The 23,346-nt window shown below is 41.9% G+C and overlaps 1 protein-coding gene across 2 annotated transcripts in view; it reads left to right on the forward strand.

Annotated features, from left to right (window-relative positions):
* The first annotated feature begins 1,473 nt into the window (after window positions 1–1,473).
* SUMF1 (sulfatase modifying factor 1) overlaps window positions 1,474–23,346 on the forward strand; it is a 94,746-nt gene continuing 72,873 nt past the window's right edge. For both annotated transcript variants that reach the window (XM_019984974.2, XM_070776299.1), the window contains exons 1-3: window positions 1,474–1,763; window positions 13,858–14,031; window positions 17,479–17,553. In XM_019984974.2, the coding sequence (XP_019840533.2) occupies window positions 1,494–1,763; window positions 13,858–14,031; window positions 17,479–17,553 (519 nt within the window). In that variant the 5' untranslated portion in view covers window positions 1,474–1,493. The remainder of the gene's footprint in view (window positions 1,764–13,857; window positions 14,032–17,478; window positions 17,554–23,346) is intronic.

Here is a 23,346-nt window from a genome sequence, read left to right on the forward strand (position 1 = left end):
AGGCTCCACCATCCACGGGATTTTCCAGGCAAGAGTAACCTTGGGCAGATCACTTAATTGTTCTGTGAACTCAATATTCAGGGTCCTCCTGAGGAGTAAATGAAATTTCAAAAAGTAAAATGTTCACCTAGCCTATTGCCTGGCACATAGTAGTGAAAGCCACTTAGTCGTGTCCGACTCTTGCGACCCCATGGACTGTAGCCCACCAGGTTCCTCTGTCCATGGGATTCTCCAGGCAAGAGTACTGGAGTGGGTTGTCATTTCCTTCTCCAGGGGATCTTCCTGACCCAGGAATTGAACACATGTCTCCTGCATTGCAGGCAGATTCTTTACTGACTGAGCTAGTAGGGAAGCTTGGCACATAACAAATGCTCAATAAACTTGACTATAATTTTTTCAACCAAAAGATAATAATGGGGAGCACAGGCTGTGGAAGCTCATGACTTCTGGGCTTTTGCTGTTTTTACATAAGCAGAGCCAAGGAGGAAGGCTCTAAAGAAGACCTACCTGCAGAGTACATCATGAGAAACACTGGGCTGGGAGAAGCACAAGCTGGAATCAAGATTGCCAGGAGAAATATCAATAACCTCAGATATGCAGACGACACCACCCTTATGGCAGAAAGTGAAGAGGAACTCAAAAGCCTCTTGATGAAAGTGAAAGAGGAGAGTGAAAAAGTTGGCTTAAAGCTCAACATTCAGAAAACAAAGATCATGGTATCTGGTCCCATCACTTAATGGAAAATAGATGGGGAAACAGTGGAAACAGTGTCAGACTTTATTTTTCTGGGCTCCAAAGTTACTGCAGATGGCGACTGCAGCCATGAAATTAAAAGACGCTTACTCCTTGGGAGAAAAGTTATGACCAACCTAGATAGCATATTGAAAAGCAGAGACATTACTTTGCCAACAAAGGTCCGTCTAGTCAAGGCTATGGTTTTTCCAGTGGTCATGTATGGATACGAGAGTTGGACTGTGAAGAAAGCTGAGCGCCGAAGAATTGATGCTTTTGAACTGGGGTGTTGGAGAAGACTCCTCAGAGTCCCTTGGACTGCAAGGAGATCCAACCAGTCCATTCTGAAGGAGATCAGCCCTGGGTGTTCTTTGGAGGGAATGATGCTAAAGCTGCAACCCCAGTAGTTTGACCACCTCATGCGAAGAGTTGACTCACTGGAAAAGACTCTGATGCTGGGAGGGATTGGGGGCTGGAGGAGAAGGGGACGAGAGAGGATGAGATGGCTGGATGGCATCACTGACTTGATGGACGTGAGTCTGAGTGAACTCCGGGAGTTGGTGGTGGACAGGGAGGCCTGGCGTGCTGCGATTCATGGGGTCGCAGAGTCAGACACGACTGAGCGACTGAACTAAACTTAACTGACCTGACCTGGAGAGAGGACAGCTCTCAAGGCCACTTCTCAAGTCAGCCTGGGGCTTGGCCCCTTTAAGGAGGGCGGGGACACGTGACCTACAAGGTCACATGGCTCGCAGGACAACATGGCTGCGCCCGCGCTAGGGCCAGCTCGAGGATGCGGCGCCGAGCTCACTCTCGTCCTCTTGTTGTCGCTGTTCTTGCTGCTAGGCTGGGCGGCGGGGGGCGAAGAGGCTGGGCCCGAGGCAGGCGCGCCGTCCCTCGTGGGCTCCTGCGGTTGTGGCAATCCCCAGCGGCCCGGGGCCCAGGGAAGCTCGGCAGCCGCGCACCGATACTCCCGGGAGGCGAACGCCCCGGGCTCGGTCCCCGGAGGGCGGCCATCCCCACCCACCAAGGTGCTCTCTCTATTCCCTAATGATGGGTGGGGCTCGCCAGGTTCCTCGACAGGGTTGGGATGGACAAACCAAGTGGTTGAAGGAGGGCAAGTAAAGATTGTAATCACATCGGCAAGTCGCGCACTGGCTGATCTAGTTTGATGAGAAGTTCCTCCGCCCTCCAAAACAGCTGGGTCTTGGGGCTCTGCCTAATTCTGAGCATTAGGTAGTTTGGTTTGAGGACAGTTGTCTCGCCTTTTCTTGTCTTTTATTTCCTACTTCCTCTTCTTTCAACCCCGTCTTCTTGATGAGGTTCTCCGAATTTTAAGTTAGACAGATGTAGGTTTAGACTTCTAGGTGGTGCCAGGGTAAAGAATCCATCAGCCAATGCAGGAGACGGGTTTGATCCCTGGGTTGGGAAGATCCAGTGTAGTAGGCCATGGCAACCCATTCCAGTATTCTTGCCTGGAAAATTCCATGGACAGAGGAGTCCTAGGTTCCTCTCATTAATTGTGAAGCAATCAGGACACTGGGTGTCAGTATCTGTAACATTGTTGTATACTTACTGGTAGTCTCTTACTGTAGATTCTGCCTCTTGAGGACTTGTCCTATTTATTCTGCTGTCCTTAGCACTTTAGCACATGTGGAGAACTAAGTAAAACAGTAGTAGTAGTTGTTGTTGTTGAGTTGCTAAGTCGTGTCCAACTCTTGTAACCCAGTGGACTGTAGCTTGCCAGACTTCTCTGTGGGATTTCCCAGGCAAGAATACTAGAGTGGGTTTCCAGTTCCTTCTCCAGGGGATCTTCCTAACTCAGGGATGGGACCCGGGTCTCCTTCACTGGCAGGCAGACTCTACCAGTGAGCCGCCCGGGAAGTCTCCTGCAGACCTTTCCGAATCGCTTTCCTTTCTGTCCCGTCTGTATTTCCATATGCTGACACAGTAGTATCTGTTTACTCTGATATAATGATTACCAAAGATACTTGTCTGCTGGTGTCTCGCCCCAAGTAGGTTGTAAGAGTGATGGGGGTCAGGACCATAATCTCGTGACTCTGTATAGAGTGTTAGGAGGTTGGTAGCTGGACTTCTTTTTGTTTTTCCATCCTGTATTGTAATTATTGGCATTTAAATTTTTGTTGTTCCTCAAAGGATGCCCTGAATTATTAGCATTTATCTTTTGTGTGGTAAGGAGCTTTGGTTACAATTACAGTGTGTGTTGGCCATATTCCTCTAACTTGAATGGTAATTGATAGTCTGTCTCTCCTGTGAGAAAGCCATCTGTTGCTCTGCTCTGTGACAGGGTTGTTGTCTTATTTGCATGTACACTGGTCTGTGTCAAACTTTACCAAGGACCTTCTGGACAGTACTGAACATTCCTCATTTTAAAAGGTCCAGTGTCTGATTGATCCCAGAATTGGATGTAGGTATCTTTTGAATTACATTTTTAAGATACGCTTTTTTTTGAGCCCTTTAGAGTGGTTTCATGTGCAGATTGAGTATTGTATGGGTCATCTTTGGCCATATCTTGCATTCACTTTAAACATTAATTAAATTAATTATATTTTGTTTTCATGCATTTATTTTATGTTCATTTTTACTTCCATTCAGTTTCTATAATGTTTGGCTGCATCTCAGGTTATTAGTAAATTAACAATTGTTGAGAACACAGCTCACAAGCCTTGAAGGACTCCTAAACTTAATTCTTGAACATGAAATGGACTTCTTATCAAGACGAAGGACTTCTTAGGAGGCTATTCTTTGTCTCTCTGTTTTCCTTGGTTTCCAATGTTTTAGTTTATGTGCAAATGACTTTAGTCTCATTCTGACACCGATTTATTCTGAATTTTGGAAGTCCAGTATTATGGGAGAGATACGTGGTCCTAGTGATAACACTTTTTCCTCTTAATTTTCTTTCTTCTTTTAGAAAAAGGATTTTTCTTTTTGAGCAGTTTTAGGTTCAGAACAAAATTGAGAGGAAGGTAAAGAGATTGCCTGTGAATTCCCTGCCTCAACACATGCATAGCCTTTCCCATTATCAACATCCTCCACTACAGTGATACGTTTATTACAACTGATAAACCTACATTGATATATCATAATCACCCAAAGTCATTACACTTGACCCTTTAAAAATATATAGGTTAGGGACACTGGCTCCTTGTGCAATCAGATATCCTTGTATAACTTTATAGTTGGCCCTCCATATCTGCAGTTCTGCATTCCAGGATTCCACAAACTGCAGATCATGTATGACAGTACTGAAGTATGTATCTTTTGGAAAAAAAATACGTATGATTGTACCCTCGCAGTTCATACCTGTGTTGTTCAGCAATCAACTGTAATATACTTTAGGGTTTGCTCTTGGTGTTGAACGTTTTATAGGTTTAGACAAATGTACAGTGACATATATTCATCACTATAGTATCATGCAGAATATTTTATTGCCCTTAACATCCTCTGTGCTCTGCCTATTCATCCCTCTTCCTCCTCCCCACTGGCAACCACTATCTTTTTACTGTATCCTTAAGTTTTGCCTTTTCTGTAATATATTTGGAATCATGCTATATATAGCCTTTTCAGATGGAGTTCTTTCATTTAGGAATATGCATTTAAGTTTCCTCCATGCCTTTTCATAGCTTGATAGCTCATTTATTTTTAGTGCTGAATAACGATGCATTGTCTGGATGTACCACACTTTATCCATTCACTTACTGAGGGGCATTTTGCTTCCTTCTGAGTTTTGACAATTATGAATAAAGCTGCTATAAACATCTGGGTGAAGGTTTCTTGTGTGTATATAAAATTTACAGCTCCTTGGGTAAATTCCAAGGAATGTGATTATTGGGTCATATAGCAAGAGTATGTTTAGTTTTGTAAGAAACTGCCAAACTGTCTTCTGAAGTGTGTGTCCCATTGTGCATTCTTACCAGCAGTGTATGAGAGTTCCTGTTGCTACACACCCTTGTCAGCATTTGGTATTGTCAGTGTGTCCAGTTTTAGCCATTCTAAGATGTGTTATAATGGTATCTTGTTTTAATTTGCGTTTTTTGGTTGACATGCTGAGCATCTTTGCCACCTGTATATCTTCTTTGATGAGGTGTCTGTTAAGGTCTTGGCCTTTTTTATCAGATTGTTTTCTTATAGTTGAGTTTTAAAGGTTGCTTACTTTGGATAACAGTCTTTTTTTTTTTTGGATAACAGTCTTTTGTCAGATGTGTCATCAGCAAATATTTTCTGCCAGTCTGTTGCTTGTCTTCACAATTCCTTGACATTGTGTTTTGAAGAGTGGTCTGTGTCTAGATTTTTTGTTTGTTTCCATGTGGATGTCCAGTTGTACCAACATTTGTTGAAAAGACCGCTGTAGCTCTGCTGTATGGCTTTTGCTCCTTTGTCAAAGATCATTTGATTGTGTTTATGGAGGTCTATTTCTGGTCTCTCTGCAGTTCCATTCACCTAGTTGTATGTTCTTTAACCAGTGCTTGTCTTGGTTACTGTAGTTTTATAGTACGTCTTGAAGTTGCATAATATCTTTCCTCCAACTTTGTTTTGCTCATCAATATTGTGTTGGTTCTCTAGATCTTTTGCCTCTACCTACAAACTTGAGTATTGTATTATTGTTATCGATCAAATAACCTGCTGGGATTTTGATTGAGGTCGTATTGAATCTGTTTTTGCTTTATTTAGTTTAATTCAACAAATTTTTATTTGACACACATGTAAGACTGTGTCCTGTGTAATGGGCATAAAGAAAAGAAAGATTTATGCCTTACCTCAAGGCATTTACTTGTTGGTAGGTCTCTCGTTATTCTCTGTCTCTCTCTCTCACATACACAGATTCATGAGTACATGCAAGCATCATTTTTCTATTGGGACTGCGCTCTAGGAGGAGTATGTACAAAGCAGTTGGAGAGGAAGAAAGGATTCTTTCTTCCTGGACAAGTCAGGAGGTGCTCAAAGAAAAAGATGCATTAAGCTAGGCTTTGGAGGAAACGTTTTCAGCAGTTGGGGATGGCGGGGCAGCTTGAAGGACCTTGCAAGAAGGAGAATGGCATGGGTACAGACAAATCATTGTACAAATGCATTGGTGTATTCTAGGAAATGTAAGTAATTTAAGGTTTCTGGGGGTGACATTTTCACCCTATTTCATGTAACACCTTTTAGGTGTGAGTTTGTTTTTTTTAATTTTAATTTAATGAGCACTTGGCAAGATGAGGTATGCAAAGAGGTAAATAGCACTAGGCTTTACTCTCAAGGAATTTAGTTTCACTAGAAAGTTAAGGCAGCAAGAATTGTCTGGGAAACAATAGAGACACTTTCAAATTTTACTTAAGTTCCCTCCAGTTAACAAAATATACAATGCTCTTTGAGAAAGCTTTTCTAACAGTGTTCTACACTGCTGATTATTTTATTAAAAGGTATCAAAATATTTTAATTTCCATGTATCATTTACAATAGTTGATGTGACATTGAGGATAATGAGATGATAAAATTGTATGTGCCATCTCTGTTTGTATAGGTGAAGTCAGTTGATTTCCTGTCTGAGAATGGTTTGATAGGGTAATGCTGACCCGGGTGTCAAGGCGGGATTGAATGCCCTCTCCTCTATGACCCCTTTCTTCCAGGAAGAAGTAGTGTTTTTCTCTGTGTTCTCAAGTATTTTGTCATTGTTTGAGGGAAACGTGTATATTTTCTTTAAAGTAGTGTTATTTGTGTAATTGTTTGATGTCTCATTCTGCACGGGAAGCAATTTTTTAGTCCTGCTTTAATCTCTGTGTCCTCTGAGTTCTTTACACATTTAAGGATGGTATAACAATTTCTGGAATGATCTTACCTTTTTGTTGTTACTGGCTACAATACTGACAAACTGCCAAGGGAATAAAGGGTATCAGATACTTTTTAAAGAAACCTTTGGCAAATAGTCTTTTTGCTGTCTCTCATCCTCCCAAGGGTCCTGTGAGATATTATCCCCTAGTTTACAGATGTAACAACTGAGGCCGAATAGAATCATAAACTCACAGGGCTTAAAGGGACTTTAATGTCATTTCATCTGCGATTAGTGGCAGTAGAGTGAGAGGATGATGGAGGTAGATAAGTCCTACATAGATAGTTAAGGCAGCACTTTGTGGGCAGAACCAAGGAGCTTGGTTCTCTTGTACACTCAGCTTCCTCCAGAGTTTTTAGCTTTTTGCTTAGGTTTGAGGAGAGGAAAGAGGGGAAAAGGAGAGTGCTACACAAAAGAGCTGCATATAAGTTAATTTTGTTTTTGTGTATAAAACAAAAGCCCAAACTTTGTACTGCAGTTATGGGAACATTGGTTTCCAGGTTACTTTAACTGAAATTTGCTGCTGACATGTTGAGTTTGTTTTTTAATAATCTCAATTCTTTGACTTACCTCGTTTCAGAAGACCAGACCTAGTGAATGTACTGATGAAAATGCATCTATTTCAGAGCTGACTTTAAAAGTTTAGGTTTTTTACTTTATAAGCTGTGCATATGAGTATGCCAGCAGCATACGAGGTAACTGTTATAATATTTAAACATAGCTCACTTTCTCTGTTAAAAAAACAAACAACCCACAGAGGCAAGTGAAAGAAAAGATTCTTAAAACTAGCTTCTTGTTATTGTTGTTCAGTTGCTAAGTCGTGTCCAACTCTTTGACCCCATGAACTGCAGGATGCCAGGCTTCCCTGTCCTTCACTATCTCCCGGAGTTTGCTCGAACTCATGTCCATTGAATTGGTGATGCCATCCAACCGTCTCATCCTCTGCCACTCTCTTCTGCCCTCAGTCTTTCCCAGCATCAGTGTCTTTTCCAGTGAGTCTGCTCTTTGCTTCAGGTGACCAAAATATTGGGAGCTTCATCCTTAGCATCAGTCCTTCCAATGAATATTCAGGGTTGATTTCCATTAGACTTGACTGGTTTGATCTCCTTGCTGTCCAGGGGACTCTCAAGAGTGATAAAAAACTGGGGGAGGGGCTCTCATGACTGGGAAGTTCAAGTGCAGCTGTGGCCCCAGACACAGCTGGATCCAGGACCTCAGGCAGCATCTCCAGGTCTCTCCTTCTGGCTCTCTCTTGGCAGCTCTTCTTTCTTCTGTGTAGGCTTCACGTTCGGGTAGTATCCCTTCTTAGTTCCAACTCTTTGCGACCCCATGGACTGCAGCACGCCAGGCCTCCCTGTCCATCACCAACTCCCAGAGTTTACTCAAACTCATATCCATTGAGTCGGTGATGCCATCCAACCATCTCATCCTCTGTTGTCCCCTTCTCCTCCTGCCTTCAATCTTTCCTACCATCAGAGTCTTTTCAAATGAGTCAGTTCTTCGCATCTGGTGGCCAAAGTATTGGAGTTTCAGCTTTAGCATCCTTTCTACTGATAAAAAAAACTGGAAGAAAGAGGTTTTTTCCCCTTATAGCACCAGCAGAAGTTCTGAGATTAACTGTGGTTGGGTTGTGTGTCTGTCTCTAATTGTATCCCTATGGTCAAAAGAATGTGGTGATGAAAATCATCAGACCTGAGTCACGGGAGGTGGAGCAGTTATTCAGCTCCCCCCCCAACACCCAGCGTCATACTCTCAGCTGAAGAAGTGGTTTTCAAAAGATGTCACTTGCTCTTGAAGAACAGGAAGGAATGGGTGCCAGGTGAGCAGAAATAATAGATGTTCACTGCACCTGGGCAGAGTGTGTAGCCCGAATGAAGTCCTAGTGGTAAGAGGGTCACTTTGACTTCACGTGTGCTTTTGGCTTGGCAGTAGCAGGAACTGTGGCGGCAGCGGGGTTTGAGCTGACTGCCAAGGAGGAATGGACTGTTTGAACCTGGACCTTTCTTGAAGATGTGGTTAAAGTGGTTCTTTGTATTTGGCTTCCCTGGTAGCTCAGAGGGTAAAGTGTCTGCCTGTAACCGAGGAGACCTGGGTTTGATCCCTGGGTCAGGAAGATCCCCTGGAGAAGGAAATAGCAACCCACTCCAGTACTCTTGCCTGGAAAATCCCATGGACAGAGAAGCCTGGTAGACTACAGTCCATGGGATTGTAAAGAGTGGGATACAACTGAGCGATTGCTTGCTTGCTTGTATTTGGCTTACGACTGTGAGACCTGATGCTCCAGGTTTCAATGGAACAGCACTTTACATTTGCAGGACCGAGATTTCACTTCATTAGTATAATTTGGGAATTATGATCCAGTCAGAGTTTTGTGGGCTATTTTTGTCTGTCACCTCCAGAATGAAAACTTGGCTTCTTCAGTGTGGGTTATCTCTGACAGTCAATGAAAAACAGAGGGAAAAAAACCCAACCAGGCCAGGAGTCCACAGTGGAAGTTGTGATTGTGTTGGCATTGTTGGTACTCACCTGGAGGGAGAGTGGGATGAGAAACTGAGATAATTGTAAAACTTCATTCGATACAATGAAGCCCACAGCTTCCTGTGGCCCTTGTGTTTGTAGGAAGGTATGAACAACTGTTCTTAGAAAAGGACCTCCTTGTCTGCTGCTGGAAGCTTGTTTTTCCTTTAAGTCCTTTATGAGACATGAAACCTTCTATTAGATCATTTTAATAATCATTTTAAGCTTTCATCTGCAGGCTTCTATTTTTCTACTTCTTTGCAGAGCTGCTTAACATTCTGATTTCTCACCTTAGGACTAAGGGATCTTGTGTCCCAGACGCTTGACAAATGATGAGAATAATGTGGGAACCTAGTTCAGTCTCTGAGCAGAGTCTGTTCAGCAGGTTTCACTGTGATGCAGACACACTACCCATGTCTGGGATGGTGTTATAGAAGAAGGAGAATTTTTTTTAAATTTAAATTTATTTATTTTAATTGGAGGCTAATTACTTTACAATATTGTATTGGTTCTGCCACACATCAACATGAATCCGCCACGGGCATACACGTGTTCCCCATCCTGAACCCCTCTCCCACCTACCTCCCTGAGAATTTTTATAATTAGGAATAATTCAGATGATACATTTTTCATTGTACTTGTGAAGTCATCTGTTCAGTCAATGAAGTTTCTTCCTCCCCATCTTCCTTCCTCCCTTCCATCCTTCCTTCCTTCCTTGAATTATGCACCATACTAGGAGCTGGGGATATAGAAATGAAAACTTTATTTCTGGTCCCCAAGGAGCCTGGGATCAAGGGCAGGTGTTGGGATAGAATGGTGTTTAACAAAGGACCCCTAATGAGAGATGTATGCAGAGCCAGCAGAGGGAAATGCAGGCAGGAAAGGCTTTCTGTAGGAGATGATCCTTGAACATGGATGTCATTAACAGAGAGAAGTACAGATAGAGTCCAGGGTGAGAGAGATGGGCTCTGATGCTTCGATATTTTACTCTGCAAGGTGATGGAAGAACCCTAAAGAATTTAAGTAGGAAAATGGCATAATCAAATTGACACTATACTGTTTTTTTGAATAGAGAGTACATTACATGGTTTTAAAATTAAAAAATAATTGTGTAGAAGGGTGTATGGTGAAAATTTTTCCACTTATGTAATAACCTTACCTTCTGACAACCACTGCATGTGTTTTTTGAATATCTTCCCAGAGCGGTATTCTGCAAATGTAAGCAAATACAAAAAGAAGATGTGAATCTATATTTTCCCCCTCACCTCCTTTTCACACAAATGATAACATACCATGCTTTCTTTTTTTTTTTAAAGTTTATTTATTTTAATTGGAGGATAATTATTTTACAATATTGTGATAGTTTTTTGCCATACATCAACATGAATTGGGCATGAATTGGTCATTGTCCTCTCCATTCCTTATCCCTTTATCCTGGTGCTGCTGCTACTGCTAAGTCGCTTCAGTCGTGTCCGACTCTGTGCGACCCTATAGACGGCAGCCCACCAGGCTCCCCTGTCCCTGGGATTCTCCAGGCAAGAACACTGGAGTGGGTTGCCATTTCCTTCTCCAATGCATGAAGGTGAAAAGTGAAGGTGATCTCTCCATATCTATATATTAAAACTGTCTTCTTTTCTCCCTCAGTTTTCCTTCTTTTTCTTTTCTTGTGGCTGCTTAATTTTCCATTTTATGAGTGGCCCACAGCTTAGTTAATCATTCCAATACTGAAGAATATTTCGGTTGTTTCCCACCTTTTTCTGTTCCAAGCAGAGCTTCAATAAATTGTGTTGGATATAGAAGACATATTTTGGAAGGTTCAGTAGGGGCTTGGATATTTGTTGTATGAATGATTTGAGTGGAGGGTTGGTGGCTTAGAGAGGAGCTAGTAGAAATGTGAAAGTATGAAGCTGGAGGCAAAGGAGCCAATTGTGAGGCTACTGCATTTATTGAAGAACAGAAAAGGGGAGAGATGAGAAGGGTATATATTTAGGTGACCCAGTAAAACTGGGTGATTGCTATACTGTTGGGATTAGCAGATGGGCGAGGTCGGGATGACTTCTTAATAATAATACATTGGACATTAAAACATTTATTACTTATGTCATAGATGAAAGCAGCTCCATTTTCATTGGGAAATACATGCACAAAATTGAAAGCAACCACCAGTAAAGAGAGTGGAAATAGAGTGTAGGAAACCATGATTACTGATCATTACTTTCTGTTACTTCTGATCTTGTTTTTCGAACTTTTCTGCTCTTATTGCTAAGCCACGTTTTCTGTTTTTGTTCCTACTAGCTATTACTCTTTAGTTTCTTTTTTTTCCTTTCCTCAAGTCAAACTTTTGTTTTCTAGATCAGAGATCTGACAGATCCTAATCTGCTGAGAAGTGAGTGAATTGTTTTTTCACTCAAATGATTAGCATGTAAGACACTGTATCTGCAGAGTATATTTCTGATAGATGGTATGATTGTGTTGCTGTTTAGAAATTGAGATACAAATGACATGTCATAAAATTCACCCTTGGAAAGTTTACAATTTAGTGTGTGTTTTAGTATAGACACAAGGTTTCCACAAGCATCATCACTAATTCTAGGACATTTCATCACTCTGAAAAGAAACCCCATACTCATTAGCACTTATTCCCTCTGCCCACCTCCCTGCAGGCTCTGGCAATCACTAATCTACTTCTGTCTCTTTGGCTTCAGCTCTGGGCATTTTGTATAAATGGAATCATACAATATACAGCCTTTTGTGAGTGGATTCTTTCATTTAGCATCATGTTCTCAAGGTTCACCTGTGTGGTACTTCGTTTCTTTTTATGGCTGATTTCTATTTTGTGGATGTGTGACATGTTATTCGTTCATCAGTGGACAAATGAATATTGGGTTGTTTCCACTTTTGGGGTATTATGAATAATGCTGCTATGAATATTACTATACAGGTTTTTTCATGGATATATGTATTCATTTATCTTGGGTATAATCCTAGAAGTGGAATTGCATGATCATGTGTTAACTCTTTTATGTAGCTTTTTGAAGAACTGACATTGTTTTCTAAAGCAGCAGTGTTACTTTACATTTCTACCAGCAACATAAAGGGTTGCAAGTTTCCTTCATCCTTGTTGACACTTGTTCTTATCTGTGTTTCTGGTTACAGCTGTGCTGGTGGGTGTGAAGTGGAATCTCACTGTAGATTTTGTCTGCATTTCTCCAATGATGCTGACCTTGGACCTGTGTTTATTAACTGAAAATTTTAGGTGTGATCCTCAGATCTTATGTTTAGTGCTAGGACAACATGTGAACAAGGTAGCCTCTCTTGCTGCCCTCGCGGGGTTTAGAATTTATAGAAAACAGTTGTTGTTCAGTCACTAAGTCATGTCTGACTCTTTGCGACCTCACGGACTACAGCACGCCAGGCTTCTCTGTCCTTCACTATCTCCTGGAGCTTGCTCAAACTCATGTCCATTGAGTCAGTGATGCCATCCAACCATCTCATCCTCTGTTCCCCCTTCTCCTCCTGCCTTCAGTCTTTCCCAGCATCAGGGTCTTTTCCAGTGAATCAACTCTTCACATCAGGTGGCCAAAGTATTAGAGCTTCAGCTTCAGCATCAGTTCTTCAAATGAATATTCAGGACTGATCTCCTTTAGGATGGACTGGTTGGATCTCCTTGCAGTCCAAGGGACTCTCAAGAGTATTCTCCAGCACCCTAGTTCAAAAGCATCATTTCTTTGGTTCTCAGCCTTTACAGTTCAACTCTCATATCCATACATGACTACTGGAAAAACTGTAGCTTTGACTATATGGATCTTTGTCAGCAAAGTGATGTCTCTGCTTTTTAATACACTGTCTAATAGATAGAAACAAAGTAACTGCAGTTAGAGTTTTGCGAAGGTGTTAAAAAAGGACAAGGCATAGTCCTTTAGTAAATGTTTTAGATTTTCCATTTGAGTGATTTAGGTCTTTTCCATTATCATTGGCAACCTCGATTGACTGAGTTGGTTTTAAAAGATATTACATGTGGCATTTTTATATTTGCTTTTTAAAATAGTTTAAAAGGAATAAGAACATAGTAAAGGAGGAAAACGCACAGATGTATAAAGTAAAGCGAAATGAAGTCGCTCAGTCGTGTCTGACTCTTTGCAACCCCATGGATTGTAGCCTTCCAGGCTCCTCTGTCCTTGGGATTTTCCAGGCCATAGTACTGGAGTGGGGTGCCATTTCCTTCAGATGTATAAACAAGTGGAATATGCTCCCTGCCTCTGACCTCCAGTCATTAGGAGCTTGGTGACTCTTGCTCTAAACCTGCTTCCATGGTGTGTGCAGGTGTGTGTTGTTTTTTTTTTTTTTTTAATTATTTATTTATTTGGCTGCGCCACTTCCTAGTTGCAGTATGTGGGATCTAGTTCCCTGACCAGGTATTGAACCCTGCCCCTCCCTGCATTGGGAGCACAGAGTGTTAGCCACTGGACCACCAGGGAAGCCCTTTTTATTTTTCATTTATTTATTTGTGTGTGTGTGTGTGTGTGTGTGTGTGTGTGTGTGCAGATATATATTATGAAGAGTTTTTTCTAGATATATTACTGTCCTAAAGACTCTTCACTTCCTTTTGTGACTAGCCGTTCGCTGGAGTGTGGAGTCACCTTACTCATCTCTCAGTGGCTTTTGCGGCGGGGGTTCGCTCCCCGTCCGGTGCTCACCTCGTGCTGGCACTTTACACTTGGCCCGGGTTTACTCTGACTGCAGTGGCCTGACTTCCTGTGTTTCCCCTTTCGCTGCAGATGGTCCCCATCCCTGCCGGTGTGTTTACAATGGGCACAGATGATCCTCAGATAAAGCAGGATGGGGAAGCACCTGCGAGGAGAGTTGCTATTGATGCCTTTTACATGGATGCCTATGAAGTCAGTAACGCTGAATTTGAGAAGTTTGTGAACTCAACTGGCTATTTGACAGAGGTAACGGGATTGGGATGGGGAGGAACGACTTCATCAGTTGACCACTTTTCACTGTGTTCCCAGTGCTGTGCCAAGCACTTTATATATGTTTCATCTAATTGTTGTTTTCATAGAAACCCAGCGAGGCAGGTTACTTTTCAGGTGGTAAATGGGGGATTATCAAAGCATCTTGCCCTGAGTCCCGTAGCTGGTTAGTTGTGATGCTGTGGTTCAGGCCTTGCCAGTGTGACCCCAGCACCTGTCTTTTTAACCTTGATGCTCTGGTGTGTCAATGCTGTAATATGCCAAAGGGTGCCACTGTCCGCTCAGGCTTTTTGAGATAACAGCATGTAAAGTAAGGCCACTCTTCCCTCTCAAAAAATTATAGTTCGTCTGTTTTGGAAGCATGGCGTAATTCATAAGTGATAGATGAAGAAGTGCAGCTTTTCATTTTTGTGGTTTTATTCCAGTGCCTGAAGACACAGGAGGTTTCCTTCGGCAATTCCAGTGTCTGCTGTGGCTGCTGAATCACAGAGCAGTGTTCTGAAAGCAGCTGTTTGTACTCAGTGGCACTAGGAAGAGGGAGGCTTTCTAGATGACGGAAGCTTCTGAGTGGCTCAAATATCCTTGTCATATATATATGTTTCCCATTTTTCTTACCAAAAGATTCTTCCCTTGCTTTCAGTTTGTGGAGTCCCTGCCTTGTTTTTGTTTTTGTTTCAGGGTAGAACATCTTTTTTATTAAAAAAAAAAAAAATTCAGAGTGAATGCTGAAAGCAGAACAACTTCCAAATTTGGTTTTGCATTTCTTTGGCATTTCCTAAAATATACAGAATGGTTGCCGCTTTGATCCCATTCCTAGTGAGAAGTTTCTGTACTTTTTGTTTCATGAGAATACTCTTAGATCAAGTTCCTTAATAGTCTGCTGAAGTTAGAAGATGGCTTCTAAGGCAGGAAGTTTCCCATGGACTAGGGTTCTCCATCGAGATTAGACAGAATGAGTAGAATTTAGGATGTGTAGGAACATGGATGATAGAATACTACATCTGGATTTCTGTTACCCTCTAACTGAAATTGAGCATGTCCTTTAATTAGGAAGTAGACAATGTCGTACAGAAATGGCAGCAATGCCTGTGTCTTTGTCCTCAGCAGAAATCACAGACACTTTGTGTCACATTAGTCTTATCTCAGAGATCTTAACCTTAAAATTACTTGTATTCATCCCCACCTTGCTACTGCTGCTGCTAAGTCGCTACAGTCGTGTCTGACTCTGTGTGACCCCATAGATGGCAGCCCACCAGGCTCCCCTGTCCCTGGGATTTTCCAGGCAAGAACACTGGAGTGGGTTGCCATTTCCTTCTCCAATGTATGAAAGTGAAAAGTGAAAGTCAAGTTGCTCAGTCGTGTCCGACTCTTAGCCACCCCACGGACTGCAGCATACCAGGCTCCTCCATCCATGGGATTTTCCAGGCAAGAGTACTGGAGTGGGGTGCGATTGCCTTCTCCATCCCCACCTTAGAAATGATAATTATGAGACCTGCCACTAGATCTTATTTAATATATTAAAAAATAAAAAAAGGCAGACATATACATATAGACACACACCTGTATGTGTTACTATAGCACACATTTGTTTTACGAATATTTTGATATAACTCGCTTTCTTTGTAATTGTGTTGATTTTGTTTTATACACTTCACCCGACTGCCAAAAGGGCCTAGGGAACTAAAAGGGTTAAAGCCCTGGCTTTGGATAAAATACTTCATATTTTTATGCCACTTTACAGTTGTTTTTTTGTTTTTGTTTTTTCCATTTCTCCAGCTTCATTTTACATCCCACTTCCATTGCTCATCACATTCTGATCCTGCTGTTCTTGTTTCTGTTCTTTGTGAACTGGACACTCTTTACCATCTTTGGGGCACAGCCCATACTCTCCCCTGCTTGAAATTTCCTGCCTGTCCCCCTTTTGCAATGGCCGGCTCCTTCTCATTCTCGAGTCATCTCATCTTAAATATCCTTCTCAGGGAGGCTTCCTCTGCCCGCTCTCTCAAAAAGAGACTTTTCTCAGTACTCTCCACTTTACAATGTCACATAAAGTTGTACTTATTTTCTTCCATTCTTTTTTCAACTTGACTTTTGTTCTAAGTGCTCCATATTTAAGTGCTCTAAGGTCAGAGTCCATGCGTATGTAATATTGACCTTGTATCTATGTCATGTAGCCCAAAGGCGGGCATCTGGTAGGTCTTTGATCAATGTTGTTGAATGAGGGACTGGTCTGGGTTTTTAGACATGGTGACGCCACAAGGGAATACAGGAAGAAGAGCTGGGATGCAAAAAGTTGATGAGCTTGAATCAGGAAAAAGAATTTGAGGTGTTCATAAGGCCTGAAATCCAGGGATGTAGCAGGAAGTTACGCTCATCTAGCGAGGAGAGGATATGTATGCAGGTAGAGATCTGAGCATCATTTGAAGTGCTGGCAGTGGTTAAAATGATGAGATTGCCAGAGTTTGTCCAGCAGCAGGTCTGTGTCTCTCAAGTGGGATCTCTTAGACCACCTATGTTAGAGTCACCAGCTTAGCTGTTCTTATGTGCAGATTCCTTTGCCTCACTCCAGACCTCCAGAATCAGAAGCTCTGGGCTTGGGGAGCTGTGATGTGTAGTGGCAACAAGTTTGCCAGCTGATCTCAACTGCACAGAGCCCAAGAGCCGCTGGAATAGAGTAAGACGAGCAGAGAGGTAGGGTAGAATATCAGGGAGCAACAGTGTTTTAGGGGCTAGAAGGAGAGCCCACGTATTTCAGGAGATGAGGAGGAAGAATCCAAAAGGAGGAAGAAAACCGAAAGAGTAGAACCATGGAAACCAGAGGCTACTTTGCACATTTGCTCACTGGGGCCACATGTAGCAAAGAAAACCAAGTAGATACAGACTTGAGACAGTAACGTTAAATAAAAATGATTAAAATACATATTTCCACCTGGTGTTCAGGTTGGCCACTTGAGATTTATCAGCACAGCAGACACCTTAGTGGAGCTAGAATGTGTCAGAATATCAGCAAACAGTGCCATTTGCTTCTTTTAGCTAAATTCCTGTAGTAGAACAAAGGAAAAGGTTGATATGTGATCTGATATGTAAAGAATCCTGTTATTTTCCAAAGTCATTTGTAATACTTGGGGAGATGTGTTTCCATCAACAGAGACAATCACAGGCTCAAAAGCTAATCTCTTCCAGTCTGCATCCTTATCAGCTACATGAGCCTAAAATGAAAATGGGCTCTGTAAGTGACACTAACCTGTTTTAATAGGAAGCCAGATGCTTTAATGTCATTTCTGAATCCTTTGGGAGGTCATATGACAAAATTAAGTTCATTTGGACAAGAAGAACCACTCGAGCAGCATACATAGAAAATGGCACTTGTGAAATGTGTTACTGCAAACTTTTCTGCATTTTTATTTCCCTTCTTTCCTTCAGGCTGAGAAGTTTGGTGACTCCTTCGTTTTTGAAGGCATGTTGAGTGAGCAGGTGAAGTCTGACATCCAGCAGGCAGTAAGTAATGTTTTAACAGGCTCATATTTCTCTACTGCTCATTAGAAACAGCTTGGGTGAAAAATCCAAACTACAAGTCCTTCCCCTCCCCCCAGGTAGCTCACCATTTTCCTGCTATAGGTTTTCCCCTAGGACAGGCCTATGGATATCCCACAGACCTGGGATAGTGTTTAACGTGTGGAGTCTGACTTGAGCTGCTGTCTTGTACCTGGGCTTTAAACCCTTCTGGGTTTCTTTTACTTATAGGCATTTCTAGAATGGAGGGTTAAATGTGTATTTTTTTTTCAATTTACTTCTATTCTTAAAATCTTGGGCTCATCAGGTGTTGGTATGGAGAGAGAGCATCCTTTTAAAGGATTCTTGAATTCACATGATCAGAGTAGCATTTATGAAAGGGGCCCTTTGCTCTGGATGATCACAGGAAATTGAGGCCAGAACCTGGTTCTTAACATCTGGGGTGAACCCTCTCTTCGAGGGGACCCAGTGGAGTCATGGAAGCAGTGGATAAGGCCTCTAGAAGCACCTGTGTGGTAAGGGGAGCTCAGGGTTTCTGTTGCAGACATTTTAGTAGGTTTGTGTATATTTGAAGTGAAAGTGAAAAGTGAAAGTGTTAGTCATTCAGTCGTGTCTGACTCTTTGCGACCCTATGGACTGTAGCCCATCAGGCTCCTCTGTCCATGGGATTCTCTGGGCAAGAATACTTGAGGGGGTTGCCCTCCTCCAGGAGATCTTCCCAAGCCAGGGGTTGAACCCAGGTCTCCTGCTTTGCAGGCCGATTCTTTACTGTCTGTGTATATTTGGGTATATATTTACTCATCTGCCTCATGAGAAGGCAGAAAATATACAAGGGAAGGAGGGAGGGGTAGGTAAGCTGGAAAGCGGAAGGTTCACGAAACAGGGCTAAGGATGCAGAAGAAGCAAGAGGTGGTGAGAGAGGAAAGGAAACGGGGTCAGCTAACCCCAGGGAGACTGAATAAGACCCTGACTTGGAAGACAGGACTTCAGCACTAATCTTCCTTTCTTATACAGGTTTCCTTTCAACTCCTGCCTGAATCTCATCTTTATATGTTGGCTTCACCGTTCTCTCTTGTGAGCTAACCATCCTGGTTTGACTCATGTAGAAAACCTGGGGTAGTGAGGGGGAAAGATGAGGTAAAACCAGACTTGCTCTCAAGCCATTTTATAGGAGAATCAGGCCTCCTTTATATATGTATTTCATATTACTTTATTTTTCGTTTTATTTTTTGTCCTGCTGCCTTGCAGCATTTGGGGTCTTAGTTCCCTAACCAGGGATCTAACCCATGCCCCCGGCATTGAGGTGCTGAGTCTTAACCAGGGGACCACCAGGGAAGTCCCAGTGTTTTAACAAACATGACCAGTTCCATCTGAATCTCAAGGTTTTCTTCACAAGTTTACATTACAAGTCTGTTATGTATCTGATATACCCTGTCCTCCCCGTCCCCCTTTTTGAAGGGGTTTGAGGTCAGATTGGCTTAGTGTTGATGAGCGAACAGCTCAGGCTGTGAGGTCTTGTTTTGTGATAGGGAGTTCCGATGGGGGAGGGCACTTAGTTTTGTATTTTGCGCTTTCAGATACAAGGCCTCTTGTCAGTTGAGAAGCTCTGAGCACTTTAGGCATAAAGGCTGATCATTACTAGGCTCTGCTGGTGCCCTGTTAAACCGACAGTGAAGTGTGTGTGCTGGTAACCAGGACGAGGAGAAGCAGCTGTTACCCGGTCATAGTGTTGGGCACTCACTTAAGTGCTCATAATAGAAAAGCAAACCCTTTAAGCATGATAAGAAAGGGCTGGAATGAGTGAAATGAACCTGTCAGTGATTTGAGGGAGCTAAGTTTTTGTTTTTTCAGCCTCCTCTTAGGTCTTGGCATACCCTCATGCACTAGACCTATTTTTAACCTGGTGTTTCCAAGAGTGTAGGAGAGGAGATGGGCCACTAGGTGACTTTACGTGAAGCAGGTGAATCAAGGTGGTACATGGCCAAACATCAGATCACACAGTCTCGGGCTCAGGGCTCTTGTAAGTTGAGAAGAAACTCTCATCTGAGTGTTTGCTTGTCACTAAAACTCAGTGAAAGTGAAAGTTGCTCAGTCGTGTCCAACTCTTTGCGACTGCATGGACTATACAGTCTATGAAATGCTCTAGGCCAGAATTCTGGAGTGGTTTCTTAGTTCCCTTCGTCAGGGGATCTTTCCAACCCAGGAATTGAACTCAGGTCTCCCACATTGTAGGCAGATTCTTTATCAGCTGAGCCACCAGGGAAGCCCCTAAAACCTAGTAGCACTTGTTAATCTCGTTTTTAACATAACAAATAGGCCTCAGAAGCTTCCCCAGGTTTCACTGGCTGGCTGGAATTTATTAATGTGGTTTACTCTTATGTATATATTAAATGTAATTATTTTATAAGATTATTTACTTTCATGCAGTTTTTTTAGATATTTACAGTCATGTGATTATTTTATGTTTCATATAATTCTTTAAAATAATGTAATTAAATTAATTATTTTAAATGTTACAAATGTTCTCTCATGATAGGAAACACTAGGGCTATAACTTTGCATTTTCAGGAAAAGCCTTTTCATTATAAAAGAAAAATCAATATAGATCACACAAATCAAGTGAGTCATTTTACTGTGTTACTCTAAAACAAACATCACTGTAACCTTGTCTTACGTCAGGAATTAGAATTTTGCCACCTGCCATAGCAACCCCAACCATGTGCCACATCCTGATCACCACCTGCTCTATCCCTGAAGTAGCCACTATCTTGCTTTTTTTAAAAAGAGTTTTGTTGTTGTTGTTGTTGTTTGTTTGTTGTTGTTTGGCTGCACCATGCAGCAGGTGGGATCTTAGTTCTGTGACCAGGGATTGAACCTGTGTCCCCTGCATTGGAAGCCTGGAGTACTGACCACTGCACCACCAAGGAAGTCCCTATCTTGCCTTTTAAGATACTTCTTGATACTTTAACATACTTTTTAGATACTTCTTTGCATTTCTTTATAGTATTATCAGCAGGCATGTATCCCCAAGACTGCCAATGTTTAGTCCTGCCCATTTAAAGCAAATTTGTGTCTTTTAAGATTTTTTTTTTGGCTTAGTTAAGACTGTTATAATCTGACCAACCTAGATAGCATATTGAAAAGCAGAGACATTACTTCGCCAACAATGGTCCATCTAGTCAAGGCTATGGTTTTTCCGTGGTCATGTATGGATGTGAGAGTTGGACTGTGAAGAAGGCTGAGTGCCGAAGAATTGATGCTTTTGAACTGTGGTGTTGGAGAAGACTCTTGCGAGTCCATTGGACTGCAAGGAGATCCAATCAGTCCATTCTAAAGGAGATCAGCCCTGGGTGTTCTTTGGAAAGAATGATGCTAAAGCTGAAACTCCAGTACTTTGGCCACCTCATGCGAAGAGTTGACTCATTGGAAAAGACTCTGATGCTGGGAGGAATTGGGGGCAGGAGGAGAAGGGGACGACAGAAGATGAGATGGCTGGATGGCATCACCAACTCAATGGACATGAGTTTGAGTGAACTCCGGGAGTTGGTGATGGACAGGGAGGCCTGGCGTGCTGCAATTCATGGGGTCGCAAAGAGTCGGACACAACTGAGCAACTGAACTGAATTGAACTGATCCTGCTCCTTCCCAGCCCCTGGCCCTGTCTGCCGCTCCCCCCCCACCCCCAACAATTTATCTGTGAAAGAATCCAGGGTTTTTTTCTGGATTGCCCTTTCATGTTGCACCTCAACTCTTCTTCCTGTCCTGTGCATTCCCTGCCAGTGGTGTCTGGATCCATAGACATGATCAGACTTATACCTGGACCCCATTGCAAGACCTCAGATAGTGACACGTTCTTACACCACAAGGCACCACAAGGCACATAATATCTTTCTCTCTCTATAATGTTACCTGCTGTTAATCCTGTTAATGTTAGTGTCTAGATCCACGAGTTCATTGGGGGTTGAAAGATGTTGAGAATATAATAGTTTTTTTTTTTTAATTAATTGAGAATTTATAAAGAAGTGGTTCCCTCATCTACTATTTTCTTAACCATTGATACTGTTCATACAAGAAAGAGAGTAAATGCTTGATTCTTTACTAGGTTTTAAAATAAAGAAGTGATCCCTTACTACTCTCTAGAAATAACCGATTTGATTTTTTTTGTAATTAAACATTTAAAGAATATTGTAAATTTACATGCGGTTGTAAGAAATAATACAGATATCCCATACACCCTTCCCCTGGATTCCTCCAGTGCTAGCATCTTACGTAACCGTAGAACAGTTTCACAAGCAGGAAGTTGACAATTGACACAACCCACTTACCTTCATCTGGTTTTATCAGTTTTATATGTACTCATTGGTATGTGTGTATTTAGTTCTATATCGTTTTATCACAAATGTAGATTTGTATAATCACCAGATTAAAAAAAAAAATGTCATGAACCTATGGATTTAAACATTCTTAAACATTCTTTGTTTTCTTCTTTAGGAACTCTTAATATATCTATAGGATTCATTTTCAGAGTTTATCACTTGTTTTGAATTGTTTCTTTTTTTTTTTAATTAAAATTTTTTATTCCTTTACATCTTCTTTGTCTCTTAAGTATTCTTGTGTTCATTTCTGAAGTGGCCTTTTCTTTTGATTTAGTTATTTCTTGATTTATCTGCTCATCTGAGTTTGCTGATCCTGTTCTATTTTATTCTCTCATGAGTCATTTTCTTAGTGCCCTTGACCTCATTTTGACATGGCGTTCTGAGCATTCCTTACCCTTTAGAAGGAGGCGTGGTCCAGGGTAGCTTCTGTCTCTTGAAGAACTCTTTATCTTCAGTTGTGCTCACATGGGCCTCAAACATATGATCTCCTGTTCCTTCAGAATTTCCTGCATCTCTTCCCTTCCATTCCTTCTCCTCCTTTACTCTCTTGTCCCTTGTTTCCTAGAGTTTGATTTTATTCTCTCAGCTTTCTCCTTGGTGAGGGACTCTGTTCTGGATGGGAACCCTAGCAGGTCAGTGTCAAGAATTCTTGGGGCAAGACTGTTCAATGGCCTTTGTACTTTCTCACCACGGGTCCCTAGCGCGCAATAGCCACCACAGTGGGCAGAAGCCATCCCCGTTTTCACTGCTTCCTCACACTGTAATTCTCTGCTTTCCGGGGATGTCCACTGGCTGCTTTGGGATTTTCCTCATCACAGCTCTGATGACTTGTTGCTTTCTTCTCTTTTCTCCATACAGCTGTAACAACCACGCAGGTTGTGTGGCTGTTGGCGGTTTCCCTTTGCCTGTTTGTATCCTGGTTTGGTAAAGGTACCTTCACATAGATTGGCTGTGCATGTGTGCTTAGGATTTTGGGGTTTTACCTAGTGGTTATCTAATTGCTGTGTCTGGTTCTACACATCGACTTGGAGAGATTAAAAAACTGCTGATGCCGCTGTCCTTTTGGGTTGGTTTGTTTTTTAATGTATAACGTTTAGAGGCAAAGCATCCATCTAGCTCTCACAGTTTTCTTGTAGAGATAAATGGTAAATTTAATGGTGAGAAACAGAGTATATGTGTGTGTAGAAATTTACCTACTTGTGATTATTACTTGGATGTTTCATTTAAAACAGTGTCTTAAAAACTATAGATATCAAATCCTAGAAGGGATTAAGGCTAGCTTTTGTTGTTGTTTTTGTTTTTTAACTCTAGATAACTTAAACTACCTTAAAAGGATGGTATTTAAAATATATAATTTCTAAAGAGTATGTTTCATTTTTATACTTGTGTCATTAATGTATCT

This window comes from Bos indicus, chromosome 22 (assembly GCF_029378745.1).
Source record: "Bos indicus isolate NIAB-ARS_2022 breed Sahiwal x Tharparkar chromosome 22, NIAB-ARS_B.indTharparkar_mat_pri_1.0, whole genome shotgun sequence".
NCBI lineage: Eukaryota > Metazoa > Chordata > Mammalia > Artiodactyla > Bovidae > Bos > Bos indicus.